General features: G+C 40.3%; 1 protein-coding gene and 2 long non-coding RNA genes across 6 annotated transcripts in view; 2 read left to right on the top strand and 1 right to left on the bottom strand.

Moving 5' to 3' along the window:
• Nucleotides 1–19089, top strand: part of tmem117 (transmembrane protein 117) — a 170143-nt gene that overhangs the window by 26030 nt on the left and 125024 nt on the right. The window contains exon 1 of one of the 2 annotated variants that reach the window (XM_062035544.1): nucleotides 16157–16294. The exons of the other annotated variant lie outside the window; for it this stretch is intronic. Within the exon in view, the coding sequence (XP_061891528.1) occupies nucleotides 16213–16294 (82 nt within the window). The 5' untranslated portion in view covers nucleotides 16157–16212. Of the gene's footprint in view, nucleotides 1–16156; nucleotides 16295–19089 lie in introns of those variants that run through there. 2 annotated transcript variants of the gene reach the window in all.
• Nucleotides 14201–15818, top strand: LOC133641662 (uncharacterized). Its single transcript, XR_009824319.1, has 3 exons — nucleotides 14201–14450; nucleotides 14577–14682; nucleotides 14854–15818. It is a non-coding gene; the product is annotated as an uncharacterized LOC133641662 (long non-coding RNA).
• Nucleotides 16150–19089, bottom strand: part of LOC133641660 (uncharacterized) — a 135376-nt gene continuing 132436 nt past the window's right edge. For all 3 annotated transcript variants that reach the window (XR_009824317.1, XR_009824316.1, XR_009824315.1), the window contains 2 exons: nucleotides 16363–16434; nucleotides 16150–16281 (listed from right to left, as the gene is read on the bottom strand). This is a non-coding gene — a long non-coding RNA (uncharacterized LOC133641660). The remainder of the gene's footprint in view (nucleotides 16282–16362; nucleotides 16435–19089) is intronic.

Below are 19089 nucleotides of genomic sequence, written 5' to 3'. Positions count from 1 at the left end.
ACTTACTACTCTCACAATTATTCTAACATTTATATAAACAAAAATCACTCAAACTTTGAGGAAGGAAATATTTAAAGAAAAATCATAACTCACCACTGCGGTTGAAAAAGGTTAAATAACAAAGGTCGCTCTATGGGAGGAAAAGGTTAACTCAAAATTACAGCTTGAAAAACGCTGGATAAACATACGTGGTCGTGGGACGAGGCAAGACAAGAACATGAACTAGGACGCAAGACAGGCACGAAGGATCGAGACAATCTGGCACAGAACAAGGAGAGGGATGGGCTTATATGGAACATGAGGGTAATGGGAAACAGGTGGAAACAATCAAGGGTCAGGGATGACGTCAGACTGGTGACACAAGAGGAAGGGCCCGTGATCTGAAACAAGAGGAGATGCTTTTCAAAATAATACATGCAAATCACAAGACAGAAAAAACCAAGACAAGACTCTCCTCACCGCGGCGTGACAGTACCCCTCCCTTTAGGGCCGACACCTGGAAGTCCTCAATGAGGGTGGAGTCCACAATGTGCCGAGAAGGCACCCACTGTCTCTCTTCCGGTCCATATCCTTCCCAGTCCACCAGATACTGTCTGCCCCGGCCCCTGCTGCGAACTGCTAACAACTTCTTTACTTTGTAAACAGGACCGCCCTCAATCATCTCGGGTGGCGGAGGGGACGTGGTTTTTGGAACCAACGGGCTTACTTTAACCGGTTTCACTCGGCTGACGTGGAAGGTTGGGTATACTCGCAGAGACCGGGGCAGACGGAGTCGTACAGCAGAGGGTCCGATGACTCTGGTGATAGGGTATGGACCTATGAATCGGGGTGTTAACTTCTTGGAGGGTACCTTGAGTCGCATGTCCTTGGTCGAGAGCCAAACTCTATGCCCTGGCTGATATGCCGGGTCTCCTCTTTCGATCTGCAGTCTTCTTCATCCGGTCTCTCTGTCGGATCAGCACCAGACGAGCTGCTGCCCAGATGCGTCGGCAACGTCGGACCAGGGCATGTGCCGAGGGGACCGATACTTCCGGCTCATTGTCTGGAAAGACTGGAGGTTGGAAACCATAAGCACTTTTGAACGGAGAGAACCCTGTGGCCGATGTAGGTAATGAATTGTGCGCATACTCAACCCAGACCAGGTGTTTGCTCCATGTAGAGGGATTCTGGAACACCAGGCACCGGAGGTTGGTTTCCAGTATCTGGTTGAGGCGTTCGGTCTGGCCCTTGGCCTCCGGGTGATAGCCTGAGGTCAGGCTGGCCTTAGCTCCTATGAGTCTGCAGAAATCCCTCCAAAACCGTGATACAAACTGGGGCCCCCGGTCAGAGACAATGTCTTTCGGGAAGCCATGAATCTTGAACACATTGTCCATCATGATTTCTGCCGTCTCCTTGGCGGAAGGCAGCTTAGGCAAGGCAATGAATCTCACCATTTTGGTGAAACGGTCTACCACTGTTAGGATGGTGGTGTTACCTTGAGAGACCGAGAGCCCCGTGACGAAGTCCATGGATATGTCGGACCACGGTCTGGAGGGAATAGGTAGGGGCTGCAGTAGACCCATACGAGACCCGGATGATGTTTTGTTCCGGGCACAGACCGAACATGCCTCCACGTACTCCCGAACCTCCGGCTCCATGGATGGCCACCAAAATCGCCGGGAGATGGCGAACATCGTTCTCCGAACTCCCGGGTGGCATGAAAGCAGGGAGGTGTGAGCCCAATGGATCACCTGTGAGCGCAACCCAGTCGGAACAAACAAGCGATTACCTGGGCACCCACTAGGTGGCGGGGTTCCACCATTTGCCTGCTTCACCTCATCTTCTATTTGCCAGGTAACCACTCCAACCACACGGGACAGTGGAAGGATAGATTCTGGTTCCTTGGCAACAAGCTCGGGGTCGAAGCGTCTAGACAGGATGTCTGGCTTGACGTTTTGGGACCCCAACCTGTAAGATAGAGAGAAAGAGAAGCGGTTAAAAAAGAGTGCCCACCTGGCCTGGCGAGAGTTAAGTCTTTTTGCTTTCTTTATGTATTCTAGATTTTTATGGTCTGTCCAGACAATGAACGGAAGATCGGCCCCCTCAAGCCAGTGTCTCCACTCTTCAAGGGCAAGTTTGACGGCCAACAACTCACGGTTGCCGACGTCATAGTTCCTCTCAGCTTTGGATAAACGTTTGGATAAGAAGGCACAGGGGTGCATCTTGCCATCCTTCTCAGCTCGTTGGGATAGGACGGCTCCGACTCCTTCGTTGGAGGCATCCACTTCTACCACGAACTGGCGTTGTGGGTCTGGCATGGTGAGAATCGGGGCCGACGTAAAACGCTGCTTGAGGTTCTGGAATGCACTTTCAGCTTCTGGAGTCCATCGAAATTGTACCTGAGTAGAAGTGAGGGCATGGAGAGGGGCCGCTATAGCACTAAAACCCCTTATAAAACGCCTATAGAAATTAGCAAATCCTAAGAATTGCTGAACCCTTTTGCGACTATCGGGAGTAGGCCAGTCGGTGACAGCACTTATCTTAGCCGGATCCATCTGGACCTTTCCTGGAGCTACTATAAAACCCAAGAAGGAAATAGTGTTAACATGAAATTCACTTTTCTCTGCTTTGACATATAACTGGTTTTCCAATAGTCTTTTAAGGACCCTAGTCACGTGCACTTGGTGAGTATCAATGTCTGGTGAATAAATTAAAATATCATCCAGGTATACATACACAAATTGATCAAGGAAGTCTCTGAGCACATCATTAATCATAGTTTGAAAAATAGCGGGTGCGTTGGTGAGTCCAAATGGCATAACAAGGTATTCATAGTGTCCACTGGGAGTATTAAAACCAGTCTTCCACTCATCCCCTTACCTTATACGGATCAGGTGATAGGCATTACGAAGGTCGAGTTTTGTAAATACCTTAGATTGTTGAAGTTGGTCGAATACTGAAGACATGAGAGGAAGGGGGTACCGGTTCTTTATAGTGATGTCGTTGAGTGAACTGTAATCGATGCATGGTCTCAAGGATCCATCCTTTTTGCCCACAAAGAAGAATCCAGCACCCGCTGGTGATGAGGAGGGGCGGATCAGCCCCGCTTTTAATGAGGCTGTGAGGTATTCCTTCATGGCCGCTTTCTCTGCACCGGAAACAGAATACAAGCGACCTTTGGGTATGGTGGACCCTGAGATCAAGTCAATGGTGCAGTCGTATGGACGGTGCAGAGGAAGAGACATGGCTTTGGTTTTACTGAAAACCTCTCGTAGCTGGTGGTAGCATGGGGGTACCGAGTTCAGGTCCGGGTACTCGGATTCTGTGGTGGGGTTTGCAGAGAACAGATTAAGTTGCGCTACACTTTTCTTTTGGGTATCGCCGATAAAACAGTCATTATTACAGTCCTTCCCCCATGCTTTAATTTCTCCTGTTCTCCAGTCTATCTGGGGGTTATGTTGAATCAGCCATGGTAGTCCCAAAATCAATGTGTGTGAGGCGGCTTTGAATAGATACAAGCGAATCTTTTCCTCATGGTTTTCTATGGATATGCGGATTGGTTCTGTGGCGTGGGAAATCATAAACAATTCCTTCCCATCAAGAGCTTTTGCTCTAATGGGTCGAGCTAACGGTTCGGATCTGATCCCTAATTTTGCAGCTAAAGACCAGTCCATCAAACTCTCGTCTGCCCCTGAGTCAATAAGCGCCCCAATGTTTGTGACTGTGTGATGTTTTACCTGGATCCTGGTGAGGGTACGCTTAATGGGAGTGGTAGAAATATGTTGACTCACTCCGATGGGTCGTTTCTTAGGGCAGGTGGCGACGAGGTGGCCCGGCTCTCCGCAGTAGAAGCACCTTCCTTCCAGCTGTCGTCTCTGACGTTCCTCCGGTGTCAGCCGCGCTCTCCCCAGCTGCATTGGATCCTCACCTTCCGCCTGGGGGTTTAGGTGACTTGACTCCGATGAAGCGGTGTAAAGATCCGGACCGTGATGCATCTGATATTGTGCCGCTCCTCCCGTAGTGGTGGTTCGTGCGCCCCGATGTCGTCTGAGCTGCGTCAGTCGGTTGTCGGTACGAATGGCGAGCGCAATGAGCTCGTCCAACCCAGCTGGTAAGTCTAGTGGTACAAGTAGATCTTGAATATGTATGGCCAAGCCTTTCAAAAAAGTATCATAAAGAGCAGCGGAGTTCCACCCGCTCTCAGCCGCTAGAGTGCGGAATCGAATGGCATAGTCACAAACCGAGTCTCGACCTTGCCTCAGTCTGCTCAACTCCTGTGCCTTCTTTCGGTTATCTGTGACAGGATCAAATGTCATTCGAAGTGCCGTCTGGAAATCTGTGAGGGAGTTGCAGATGGTTGAACTTCGATCCCATTCGACGGAAGCCCATGCCTTGGCTCTACCCTTCAAGTGGGAGATCATAAAAGCGATCTTCGCCCGTTCAGTGGGGAAGGCGTTAGGATTAAATTCAAAATGGATAGAACAATCTATCATGAATGTTTTGCTTTGTCCGGTTTCACCTGAATAGGATGCTGGAGGTGCCAGTTTACTTCCGGCTCCGGCGAATGACGTAGGCGGTAGGTGGGCAGGAACGGGTGCCGATGCGGCGGTTGAAGGAAGTTGCCGGGCCATCTCCTGCAACTGGGTGGTTAGTCGGGCCATGTGTTCGGCCATCGCCGTCTGGAAATCCTCTTGGCGTGAGAGCCGGGTTGCCTGATCCTGGAGGGCGGCGGAAATTTGTCCTTTCTCTGCTGAGTCCATACTGGCCAGATTGTAATGTGAGGCTTGGGCGAATGAAGGGACTCAGATGCAGAGAGGGGAGGTTCTAAATAAGGCTTTTATTTTGAAAATAACTCTTAACCTCCAGAGCAGAAAATATACAATCACTATGAGGTTCTACTATATCAAAAAACGTTTCCAAAAAGGGAAAGAACCAAAAATCACTCCAACGGAGGAATAGACAAAAATAAGACAAATATAACTAGCAACGAATCTGCTATAAAAAACTTTGACAAAAAGCGCTCCAAACGGAGGAAGAAATAAAGGACTATCAAAACTTACTACTCTCACAATTATTCTAACATTTATATAAACAAAAATCACTCAAACTTTGAGGAAGGAAATATTTAAAGAAAAATCATAACTCACCACTGCGGTTGAAAAAGGTTAAATAACAAAGGTCGCTCTATGGGAGGAAAAGGTTAACTCAAAATTACAGCTTGAAAAACGCTGGATAAACATACGTGGTCGTGGGACGAGGCAAGACAAGAACATGAACTAGGACGCAAGACAGGCACGAAGGATCGAGACAATCTGGCACAGAACAAGGAGAGGGATGGGCTTATATGGAACATGAGGGTAATGGGAAACAGGTGGAAACAATCAAGGGTCAGGGATGACGTCAGACTGGTGACACAAGAGGAAGGGCCCGTGATCTGAAACAAGAGGAGATGCTTTTCAAAATAATACATGCAAATCACAAGACAGAAAAAACCAAGACAAGACTCTCCTCACCGCGGTGTGACAGCATCCACAACAGTGAGGCTGTTGGAGTCACTGTAAGTGCGGTGCTGCAGGCAATATCCCAGCTAGCTGATAACAAAGCCAGTGGCCCTGATCATATAACTGCAGAACACCTGAAACATGCAAGCCCCAGAGTAGCGGTCCTGCTTTCCATCTGTTTTACAGGCCTGATGTCACACGGGCTGCTGCCTGACTCCATGATGGCTGTCACTCTGGTGCCGGTCATCAAGGACAAGGCAGGTAAGGTGGGAAGCATGGAGAATTACAGGCCTGTTGCACTTGCAAGCATAATTTCTAAAGTTATAGAGATAATTTTATTAGACCGCTTAAGCGTTTTTCTTACCACTGCTGACAATCAGTTTGGTTTTAAAACTAAGCATGGTACTGACCTTTGTATCTATGCATTGAAAGAAGTGATTGATATGTATAAAGGTAAGAACTCCTCAGTTTTAGTTGGCTATATTGACGCATCGAAAGCCTTTGATAGAGTCAACCATCAGAAACTGTTTTTAAAACTGAAAGAGAGGGGCGTGCCTGATAGTATCATCAGAATTCTGTCATATTGGTATGCTAATCAGAGCATGCAGATCAGATGGGGCGGTAAATGCTCAGCAACATTTAAGGTTGGGAATGGGGTACGCCAGGGGGGAATTCTCTCCCCTGCCCTCTTCAATCTGTATATGAATGACCTATCTGTACAGCTCAATACATGTAGAACCGGATGTGTACTTGGTAATACTGTGGTCAATCATTTTATGTATGCGGATGATTTAGCTGTCCTGTCTCCTAGCAGTGCTGGCTTCCAACAGCTGCTGAATATATGTACAGATTATGGTTTAAAATATGATGTGAAATATAATGCCAAAAAGAGTGTCATCATGATATGTAGAACAAGAGAGGACAAGGACCTCTCTTTTCCTTCATTCTATCTGTCAGGACAGGTGCTGAGTGTGTGTGTGTGATAAAACTAAGTATCTGGGGCACATCATTACTGATCTATTGGGTGATGATGATGACCTATACAGACAGCGGCGTATGCTGTATGCCCAAGCCAACATGCTGAGAAAGAAATGTTATTATTGTACATATGATGTAAAGATAAACTTATTCAGAGCCTATTGCACTCCTCTGTATACTGCCCCCCTGTGGGTAAAGTATAAGCAGAAAAGCATACAGAAACTGCAGGTTGCTTATAATGACTGTATGAGGCTTCTCCTGGGAATTCCAAGAAGATCCACTGCAAGCCAGATGTTTGTTAGTGTTGGGGTGCCCACTTTTTCAGCGTTGCTACGCAACATTATGTATAAGTTTATGTGTAGGGTATCTGAGTCTGAAAATGACATAATCTCTGTGTTAAAGAACTCTGGCCGCAGTTCTGTTAAGTACTCATCTGGACTGTGGAATCATTGGCACACATGTTTGTATGTCAGAAACTGACATTTGGGTTTTATGTTTTTATTATTTTTATGTTTTATTGTTTTGTTTTTAATGTATGTTTTATTGTTTTGTTTTTTAATGTATTGTATTCTGTTTTTATATGTTTAAATGGATCTTAAGGTCTGCAATAAAGATTGATGATGATGATGATGTTTAATGAGAATACTGTAGCTCTGTTGTTTAAACAGGAATGTGTTCAGATTGGGGAATGAGGTTTCGTAATGGGGAAATATGTTCATGTCTGTTGTTTACATGTGAGAATTTAAGCTAGCTAACAAGCTAGCGCCTGTCAGTCCGTCCGTATCAAAGTGCAGTTATTAATGACGGTTCTTTGATTTTTTATTTATTTATTGAGGTAATACTAACGAGTTTTGAAGCAGTTGTCATTACTACCGTTTATTTGTCGTACAAACGCCCGCAGCCGCATAAACCGATGAAAAGCATACCATACCATACCATACCAACTTTATTTATAAAGCCCTTTAAAAACAACCACGTATGCTCTTGAAGCATGCACATGGCGGTTTATCCACGCTGGAAAAATGACCCACTTAATTTTCATTTATCGTCGGTTAATTGATTTATTGAATATCATTATGGTGTTACTTAATGAATACTTAGGTCTACTACGCTACTGTATTTTAATGTTGGTTGCACATTTTGGTTGCGGTTATCTTTCATAGTCTTTCATAATATGTTGATGACGTCTCCAAGTAATTGGATTCTATCTAAGGACGGGCGCCAATACGATACCAATTCCCAGTACGTGGGAATTGATACCGGTACTCAGTGGTACTAATTGTCGGTACTTTTGTGTGTGTTAATGAATCTTAATGGTTTGATGATAAAATGCAATATTTTAATGTGATATTTTAAAATTATCTGATTATGATAACTAGGCTGTTCAGTTATCTTTTTTTTTTTTTTTTACATTTGAGTCATTTGCCGTGCGTTTTCACTTCCAAGACATTAGATGGCAGCACTGTATAGACCATCTATGGTATGATGTCGAAGTAGGAAGTAGCTTTTTCCAGGAATCTGAATGGGTTATGTTGCGCCCTACAAAGTGTTTATACTTTAAGTATTGAGATTATTATACACCAGCTGTTTGATTGTAACATTGATCTTAGTTGTAGTTAACATCACCATGTAAAATCGCTAAAGCTAACAGTAGCCTGTTTAGGGCAAATCCAATGTAAATTAGCATCAGGCTATTTGGAAGAGTGGAACCTTATTTTATGTTCAAACTTTTTTTTTACCAAGCATACTTGCTTTGTAAGTGTTGAAAATTGCAACATTGCTTAAAGCAGTGTTTTTCAACCACACTAGTGTGCCGTGAGATACAGTCTGGTGTGCCGTAGTAGATTATCTGATTTCACCTATTTGGGTTAAAAATATTTTTTGCAAACCAGTAATTATAGTCTGCAAACGATGTGTTGTTGTTGAGTGTCTGTGCTGTCTAGAGCACGGCAGAGTAACCGTGTAATACTCTTCCATATCAGTAGGTGGCAGCCGGTAGCTAATTGCTTTGTAGATGTTGGAAACAGCGGGAGGCAGCGTGCAGGTAAAAAGGTATCTAATGCTTAAACCAAAAATAAACAAAAGGTGAGTACTCCTAAGAAAAGGCATTGAAGCTTAGGGAAGGCTATGCAGAACAAAACTAAAACTGAACTGTCTACAAAGTAAACAAAAACAGAATGCTGGACGATAGCAAAGACTTACTGTGGAGCAAAGACGGCGTCCACAATGTACATCCGAACATGACATGACAATCAACAATGTCCCCACAAAGAAGGATGAAAACAACTGAAATATCCTTGTATGCTAAAACAAAGTAGATGTGGGAAATATCGCTCAAAGGAAGACATGAAACTGCTACAGGAAAATACCAACAAAAGAGAAAAAGCCACTAAAATATGATGATTTCTGCTGGTGGTGTGCCTACGGATTTTTTCAACGCAAAAAATGTGCCTTGGCTCAAAAAAGGTTGAAAAACACGGGCTTAAAGAGACTGTGGTTGAGTCCGCCCTGAGTGCTGCGTAAGTGATTGTTTCCGTGAGCCGGTGTTTAGTCTGCAACCGGACGTGACGTCACGTTCAACAAAAGGTGTGGAAATATGGCTCAGTTTGATTTGACATGCATCGATACCCGGTAGTACCGACAGACTTCGGTCTGTGCCTACAAAGGTATCGAATTCGGTACCCAGGCCTAATCCTATCAGAATGTATGTGATATGTGTCCAAGGCCATGTTGCCCAACGTTCTTGTGAATCTTCCTGTTTAATTAATGGATGTGAAGATGATGTCATCATCTTGGCCGTTAAGCATGTTCATAATTATTTTTTTTAAAAGATGGAACAACATTTTGTTACACATTTTTGAAGACACATATTTGTGGGGTTATTAGTATCTTTATCTAATTTTTTGTTACATTATCCCTTCTTGCTCTATTTTTTAAATTATTTTTGTGGGTGTAAAAAAAACAAAAAACTACAATGTGCACCGTTTACCACAGACTGACAATCTATGTGTGGACGTGGGGGCGTGGCCACGGTGGGGGCGGTGTCAATATGATGCCATAAATAATTTGCATAATTGTCTATGAGGCGTGATCTTTTTTTAAAAAGGCTAAAAAACTATCAAACCATTTCTTGCAGACAACAGGGCGCACCGGATTATAAGGCGCACTGCTGATGAGCGGGTCTAGTCAGATCTATTTTCATACAAAAGGCGCACCGTATTATAGGGCGCATTAAAGGGGTCATATTATTATTATTATTTTTTCTCTAAATTGAAAACACTTCCTTGCGTGCAAGGACGGGAGTGGAGGAAGTGTTAAAATATGGAGCTAACTGGAGCTAACTGTTTTAATGACATTCAGACTTTACTTACCGTATTTTCCGGACTATAAGGCGCACTTAAATAAATATTTTCTCTTAAAACTCGACAGTGTGCCTTATAACCCCGTGCGCCTAATGTAAGGAATACGTTTGGTTGAGCTTACCCACCTCAAAGCAATTTTATTTGGTACATGGTGTAATGATAAGTGTGACCAGTAGATGGCATTGAAACATAAGAGATAAGTGTAGGCTGCACCGTTTCATGTGCTTCAACATAGGAGTAGTATTATGGTGTGTGTATAAGGTAGGACATATTATCTGGCAATATTATGCAAAAGCAACTTTTCTTACCTTCTGGTACCTGCTGATCTGTATTTGGGATCTGCATGAATCCTGAAAAATTGCGCGCATCCGCCTTTGTAATCCGTGCCGACTACAAGTCGATAAGCTTCTTCTTTTTCTCTATCTTCTTGTTATGTGACATTCATCCTCCGCTGTTGCCATTTCTAATATAAAGTAGTGTAAAGTTCTTACTTATGTATAAACTCGCCATAAAAGCGCTAAAACATACCGGTGTAGTGAGTTTACATTATTCACCTAAGGAACTTTAGTTATTAGAGTTCCGGTCGGACGTTTTTTCACGGGAGACATTTCCTGTGTTGTTGTTTCCCGATTAGGGAGATGTTGCTCCGTTATTGATTGAAGTAAAGTGTGAATGTCATTAAAACAGTTAGCTTCATCTTTTGACACTTCTTCCACTCCCGTCCTTGCACGCTACACCGCTACAACAAAGATGACGGGGAGAAGACACTGTCGAAGGTGAGCCACATAAATAAGACTGCCCACAAAACGGCGCATCCGGAAGCGACAGTCAGAAAGCGACTTGATGATTGTCTGTAAAACATCATCTATGCAACATTTTGACCAAAGAACCACCATTACATGTTATGTAGACCACAAGGAAGTCTTTTACATTTAGAAAAAAAATACATAAAAGTTTCTCCTTTAATCCGGTGCGCCTAATATATGAAAAAAGATAAAAAAATAGACCATTCATCGGCAGTGTACCTTATACTCCGCTGCGTCCTATGGTCCGGAAAATACGGTAAATCAATAACGGAGCAGCATCTCCTCATCCATGGCTCACGAGTGCAATAACAACACAGGAAATATGTCTCGTGAAAAAAACGTCCGATCGGAACTCTAATAACTAAAGTTCCTTGGGTGAATATTGTAAACTCACTTCACCGGTATGTTTTAGCGCTTTCATGGCAAGTTTACTGACAGATATAAGTAAGAGCTTTACACTACTTTATATTAGAAATGGCAACAGCGGAGGATGAATGTCCCATAACAAGAAGATAGAGAAAAAGAAGAAGCTTATCCACTACGGTGTCGGCACAAACTACAAAGGCGGACGTCCGCAAATTTTCAGGACTTATGCAGATCCCAAATACAGATCAGCAGGTAACAAAAGGTAAGAAAAGTTGCTTTTGCATAATATTGCGGAACAAAAGCCCAGATAATGTCTTACCTTATACACACACACCATAATAATATTCCTATGTTGAAGCACAGTACAATCCATCAAGCGGTGTGGCTTCATAGCTCACCAAAGTCGTACTAAAACATTTTGATAGATTTTTGAGCACCGTGTGTAATGTTCTGTATTTTCAATGGAACAGATACTGTTTTGGTGTTGACTTGAGTTATATTGCAGTCTACACATATCTCTTATGTGTGACTGCCCTCTACTGGTCACACTTATCATTTCACCATGTTCCAAACAAAATAGCTTCAAGGTCGGTAAGCACAACCAGAATTATTCCGTACATTAAGCGCACCGGGTTATAAGGCGCACTGTCGAGTTTTGAGAAAATGAAAGGATTTTAAGTGTGCCTTAAAATACGGTATATATATATTTAAAAAACAATCTGTTCTATCAGTTATTAGTAGCAATATATTTTTCTTGTTACGTTTTATTGTTTAGGTGTATTTTTGTATTCAATGTGGCTGTTCATTTCATCCCTTCAACGTACAGTAGGGATGTAAAGCTACGAACATATCAATACACAGTTATTGTGACCCAAATTATCATGTTATTATTACGGTACTGTTGAATGTGCTCAAAAAGTACTCATAGACACGGAAATATTCTAACCAAGTTTTATTTACAGTAAAAATAAAATAAAATAAATAGACACACAATATACGTTTTTGGCAGAAGAAACATAAAATATTGTTATGGCTTAGAGGGAGCCATATATTTTTATTCGAGTGTTTCGATATGTTTATCTTCTTCCGTTTTAATTTGTAAAGATCTTACTTTTTTTAAATATTTTTTTTTATAATGATAAAGAAAAAACGGGTGTTGGGCCACTTCACTTCCACTTTATTTGGACATCACATGTACATAATGTATATACCCCCCCTCCCCCCATTTTTTGTTATATTGTTTTTCAAATCACCTGACATGTATACTATGTATATGTACATAATTTATACATTTTTTGCGTAATTTTTTTATATACATGTTACAGGTTATATATATTTTATTATTGAATGTATCAAATGTGATGAATATTTAATGGACCACAATGGAAACAAGCCTTTTGGCTTTTTGTGCCATCCATTTGCCTTTTTAAAGCATTACATGGATTCAATTCTTTAAGACGTCAATAAACTTCTCAATCAATGAATCAAAAACATGAATTGACTTCCTCTTGGTGGGTTCAATGTGCACAAATAAAACACTTAGTTTTTAGAAGGCAATGTGTTTGCATAAATTTAGATTGGGGTATGCAGTTTCTTAATGGGGGAAATATGTTAATGTTTCTTGTTTTCACATTAGCATATTTGCTTCTCCATTTAATGAGCATGTCAACAGTTTGAGAGTTCCTCAAAGTGTGGTTATCAATAATTTTAATTCAAAATGGTAATACTAACCTTTGGCAATTTTACCTCGGTCTATTATTATACTGATACATCCTACTACAATGTAACACATGCTGCAGTTTGTACAAGCTTGGTTTATTTACATGTATTATTCTGCCCTCCTTGAATGTTAGGATTTAGTTTGGCAGAAAGTTAAACAGTCCTTTAAATTAGAAATGTAAAAAAAACTCCAACTTGAGGATGGTTATTGATAGTCTCCGAAATGAAGTTACTGTAAAGCTAAGCAAACAAAGGAACGCACGTTAATATACAAAGTGCACTTAATGTTAAATCAACAATTCAGCTCTTTATAAACTGAAAAAAGCAATACAACAGTTCAGGATAAAGGTTGGCTCTGATGCTTCTAGGTTAAAGGGGAACTGCACTTTTTTGGAATTTTGCCTATCATTCACAATCATGATGAGAGACAAGAAGACAAAATATTTGTTTTGAATTCTAACGTATAAAAATTTGGTTTGTTCTAGGTGGCTAGCAATGTAGCTAATGGGAGAAATCAATTCTACCTCTAAATCACTTTAAAAATGTATTCAAATACAGTCAACAATACTTCATTCACGTTCTGTAACCTGTATAATAACCAGGCTGTAGCAACATTGTTATTGTAAGAGTGAACAATGAGGAATAGCATAGGAAAGCATCAGCGTGTATTAGCTGTAGAAGCTAACTACGGCAAGAGATAAGCTAGCTTCTACGACAACACAAAACACAGAGTTAGTAATGCACAACACTGTGATAGAACACCAATCTGTACTGAGTGAAAAACATGAACAATCATATTACAGTATCTGTAAAGTATTATTTCATATTTAGTTTGTAGACAATGTATGTACTGTAGTTGTAATAACACCATACTTGCCAACCCTCCCGTTTTTAGCGGGAGAATCCCGATATTCAGCGCCTCTCCCGACAACCTCCCTTCTCCCGACAAACTCCCGGTATTCAGCCGGAGCTGGAGGCCACGCCCCCTCCAGCTCAATGCGGACCTGAGTGGGGACAGCCCTTCTCACGTCCGCTTTCCCACAATATAAACTTGCCTGCGTCATAACATCTGCGGCTTTTGGGAGTGCACAACAAGTATTAGTAGACGCAGCAGAAGAACGAGGAATACAGCCATGGCGACGCCGAGCAAGATGAAGAAATAGGCTTGCAAGTTCCAAAGCGAATGGAAACAAGAATTTCAATTCATCCAGGACAGTTCGAAGGGGAAGGGGTATGTTGCCTGTAAATTTTGTAGAACAGACTTCTCAATTGAACACGGTGGCCGAAATGATATAATCATTCATGAACGGAGAGCGAAGCACAAGGCGGCGGCAGCGCAGCACCGGTCACAGTCCAGTATTATGGGCCACCTCGCAAAATGGAGACCCGATGGTGTAACATATGCCGAGACAAAGATGACTATGCTGATAGCTGCAAGCAACATCCCATTCTCATTTGCGGATGTTTACAACAAATCCGTGAAGAATATGTACCCGGATTCAGAGATTGCTTGCCAGTACTCAAATGGCAGAACAAAGTCGACTCAAATAGTGAAAGGTAAGTGTTTTTTTTTTAGTAAGCAGCAAGTACAGTACAGTTAGTAGAACAACTGTGTTTTCATTACTGTGTATTTGATAGGTGCCATTGCCCCGGAATTGGACAAGGAAGTGATGGAACTTTGCCAAAAGCAACCCTTTGGTCTGATGTGTGATGAAAGCACAAGCAGAAAGACGGATAAAGTATGTATTTTGTATTTACACTTCTCTTGTAAAGTAATGTTGTGGCTGCTGTGAAAATTGCTTTCTAAATATATTTATATATATATATATATATATATATTTTAAGGAGTTTGTGATATTGGCCAGGGTTTGCGATCCGAAAACTGAGGAGGTGGTGACGAAGTTTCTGCACATGCCAGTGTGCAACATTGGCACAGCAGAGAACCTCTTTGAGTCACTGAACACAGCTAAGGTAAATGTAAAGTTGCTTATGTGTAAATGTAAATATATTACAATATGCTAGGACAGTGGTTCTCAAATGGGGGTACGTGTACCCCTGGGGGTACTTGAAGGTATGCCAAGGGGTACGTGAGATTTTTTTTTAAATATTCTAAAAATAGCAACAATTCAAAAATCCTTGTAGCTGTGACCACAAAGATGATGACTGCATTCCCCCTCGACAACATCATCCTCCAAAACCTGATTGTGTTGGACCCAGAGTCACGGCATCAGTTTTCCACAAACTCAGGTGCATCCCCTTTTTTAATTGATGGCAGTAGTTGTTTAATAATCAACTTCAGAAGTTATAGAGCAGGGGTAGGGAACCTATGGCTCTAGAGCCAGATGTGGCTCTTTTGATGACTGCATCTGACTCTCAGATAAATCCTAGCTGACATTGCTTAACACGATAAGTAATGAGTAATTCCGCTGGTCATCACAGTGTTAAAAATAACCACGTATCAACCAGACTACAAAACCATGCAGCATTAATGGTAAGAAGTATTTAATTTATTATTGGTTACCTTCAGAATAACAATGTTATTAAAAAGAAAAAGAGACTTATTGTACTCTAAAAATGTTGGTCTTACTTAAAAATGCACGCACTTAGTTGTATTCAGAGTTAAAGAATATTATATGGCTCTCACGAAAATACATTTTAAAATATTTGGCTTTCATGGCTCTCTCAGCCAAAAAGGTTCCCGACCCCCGTTATTGAGGATAAGACTAGAGAAAGCAATTATATCCCAAGCTCACTTGTGCTTAATTTGCTCATTTTCATTTGCAGTTATGGAGCTAGGAAAAAGTTTGCCGCAGCTGCGATTGGACCTGACCAGCCTCCGGGTACAAGTACTGGAGTACCAATTGCTTGCCAGGGAACATCTTCCCCAGGAAGCAAGGATTGACCGGTTTTGGGCCATGCTAGGGAGAGATGGAACATTCCCCACACTCGTGCATTTGATGAAAGCACTTTTGTGCGTGCCACACAGCAATGCATCATCAGAGAGGGTGTTCAGTATGGTTCGAAAAATAGTGACAGAGAATAGAAAGAGGATGGACAATTCAACCCTTAACTCACTCCTTTCCTGCAAAATAAATTTCACAGATGCTGCCCACAGCTATATTGCTTCAAAGGATGTGCTTCTGGCTGCAAAGCATTGTACTTTCAAGTACAACAATGAGTAGATGAGTGTTGTGTGTGTATATGTGTAAATAAATGAACACTAAAATTCAAGTATTTCTTTTAATTATATTTATATATATATAATAAAATAAATATATACATATATAGCTAGAATTCACTGAAAGTCAAGTATTTATATATATATATATATATATATTGAAATACTTGAGTTGGTGAATTCAAGCTGTAAAATACTCTCCTCTTAACCACGCCCCCAAACACGCCCCCGCCCAGCCACGCCCCCCCCCTCCCCCACCTCCCGATATTAGAGGTCTCAAGGTTGGCAAGTATGAATAACACGAATGGCGTGCTGCGTGTATCATGGTCAATATTAAAGTGACTCACTCGATGGACAGTTGTTTGTCTGGTCCAGCTGGCCGGGGACGTTTCCTGTTGATTTTGGGTAAGCACTCCATTTATGCCGAAATAGTTTGTCTCCAAAATCCACATTTTCAGCTTTGAGTGACTTACCTCACTCTCTTGGCTTCCGTCTGCTCCAACATTTTGTCCAAAAATAGTCGTCTAAGTTGTCCTGTACCAAGTCTGCCATGATTAGAAAACACTCTTGTTTAATTCCGGAAGTATGAACACACATGTTGACAGAAGTCAGACATGGGTTGCTATGGAAACAGAAATCAATGCGCAGAAGCAATAAATCCCGGAAATGATTAAAATGTTAAAAATACGGTAAATATTGAACATAATACATATTATTATGAAGGTGTCTGTTACTACATTATATATATACTTGCAGTGTGTATATATAACATATGACATATTGATATGAAGGTGTCTGTTACTACATTATATATACTTGTAGTTTATATAAAACATATTACATATGTTTTGGAGGTGTCTCTTACTACATTATATATACACTTGCAATGTGTACATTGTACATATTACATATTGTTATGAAGGTGTCTGTTACTACATTATATACGTACTTGCAGTGTGTATATTGTACATATTACATATTGTTATTAGATTAAAGATTAAAGTACCAATGATTGTCACACACACACTAGATGTGGTGAAATTTGTCCTCTGCATTTGACCCATCCCCTTGGGGAGCAGTGGGCAGCAGCGGCGCCGCGCCCGGGAATCATTTTGGTGATTTAACCCCCAACTCCAACCCTTGATGCTGAGTGCCAAGCAGGGAGGTAATGGGTCCCATTTTTATAGTCTTTGGTATGACTCGGCTGGGATTTGAACTCCAATGAAGGTGTCTGTTACTACATTATATACGTACTTGCAGTGTGTATATTGTACATATTACATATTGTTATGAAGGTGTCTGTTACTACGTTATATACGTACTTGCAGTGTGTATATTGTACATATTACATATTGTTATGAAGGTGTCTTTTACTACATTATATATATACTTGCAGTGTGTATATTGTACATATTGTTTTTAAGGTGTCCGTTACTACATTATATATATATATATATATATATATATATATATATATATATATATATATATATATATATATATATATATATATATATATATATATATATATATATATATATATACTTGCAGTGTGTATATTGTACATATTACATATTGTTATGAAAGTGTCTGTTACTACATCATACATATACTTGCAGTGTGTATATTGTACATATTACATATTGTTTTTAAGGTGTCCGTTACTACATTATATATATATATATATATATATATATATATATATATATATATATATATATATATATATATATATATATATATATATATATATATATATATATATATATATATATACTTGCAGTGTGTATATTGTACATATTACATATTGTTATGAAAGTGTCTGTTACTACATCATACATATACTTGCAGTGTGTATATTGTACATATTACATATTGTTTTTAAGGTGTCCGTTACTACATTATATATATATATATATATATATATATATATATATATATATATATATATATATATATATATATATATATATATATATATATATATATATATATATATATTTAGTTATATATATACTTGCAGTGTGTATATTGTACATATTACATATTGTTATGAAAGTGTCTGTTACTACATCATACATATACTTGCAGTGTGTATATTGTATATATTACATATTGTTATGAAGGTGTCTGTTACTACATTACATTTATACTTGCAGTGTGTATATAAAACGTTGATGGAGGGTTTTGAAGTTGTTTTAGAGGCTTTGAAGGCTACAACGGTGACTCATTAGCCACATCTTTCAAGCGTTTTTTTTTTTTTTTCCATCAAAAAAGACCTGTGTGTTATTGTCTCTCATAATGATTGTGAACAATCAGCAAAATTCCAAAAAAGTGCAGTTTCTCTTTAATGCTAACATACAATGGACGATCCCATTGACAGGTTAACAAAATAAAGCATCATTTTAAATTCGTACAAACATTTCACAGATGAGATTTTAACACAACAAAATCCTCAAAGAGCAGGCCTTTGTGTGGGTACACAAATAGAAAGCCACCTGCACGGTGACATACTTCCAACATCAACTGATATCGACGATGCTTCGTTTCTTCAAGTTGCATAGTAATTCAACTGACAGATAGTATGAAAAAAAAAAAAGTGATAGTGTGTTGCCAGCCAATTGTTTGTCAGTGCTTTGACCTGCTGTTACACGAGTGTTGTATTGTAATATTGGTGCATCATCACATCAATTTCTGTCAGCTGTCAGCAGATTTTCACACTGAGGGTCGCTTCTTGTAGACTGTAAGCAAGCAAAGCTAAGCAGTCATGCCATCAGAGGCCAGGCTGGCTGTGTTGATGAATCTATTAAAGATTCAACTACAACAACTACAGCTAGGTCTGTATGTGAATGGTAAATGGTAAATACTTGTATACGCTTTTCTACCTTCAAGGTACTCAAAGCGCTTTGACACTATTTCCACATTCCCACACACAATCAGGTAATAGATGGGCGGACTTACTTATTACACATTTTTGAGCGTGTCCGTTTTTCGAAAAAATCTGTCATTGTTCAAAAAATAATAAGGCATCAACATTTGTGTTATGAAGTATTGACCTGTAAAAGCCTGTAAGTACCTCATCTAAAGTATTCCACTTTGCAACTTGTTTCTGGAAATATTGCCTACTTTGTGTTTTTCCGATAATGAAAAGTGTAGGATTTTTTTTACAAAAACAGCATAAAACTTAAAAAAATTACAAA

Source organism: Entelurus aequoreus, linkage group LG24, assembly GCF_033978785.1.
Source record: "Entelurus aequoreus isolate RoL-2023_Sb linkage group LG24, RoL_Eaeq_v1.1, whole genome shotgun sequence".
In the NCBI taxonomy this organism is placed as follows: domain Eukaryota; kingdom Metazoa; phylum Chordata; class Actinopteri; order Syngnathiformes; family Syngnathidae; genus Entelurus; species Entelurus aequoreus.
The sequence above is the reverse complement of the archived record's forward strand: the minus strand, read 5'-3'. Positions and strand labels throughout refer to the sequence as shown.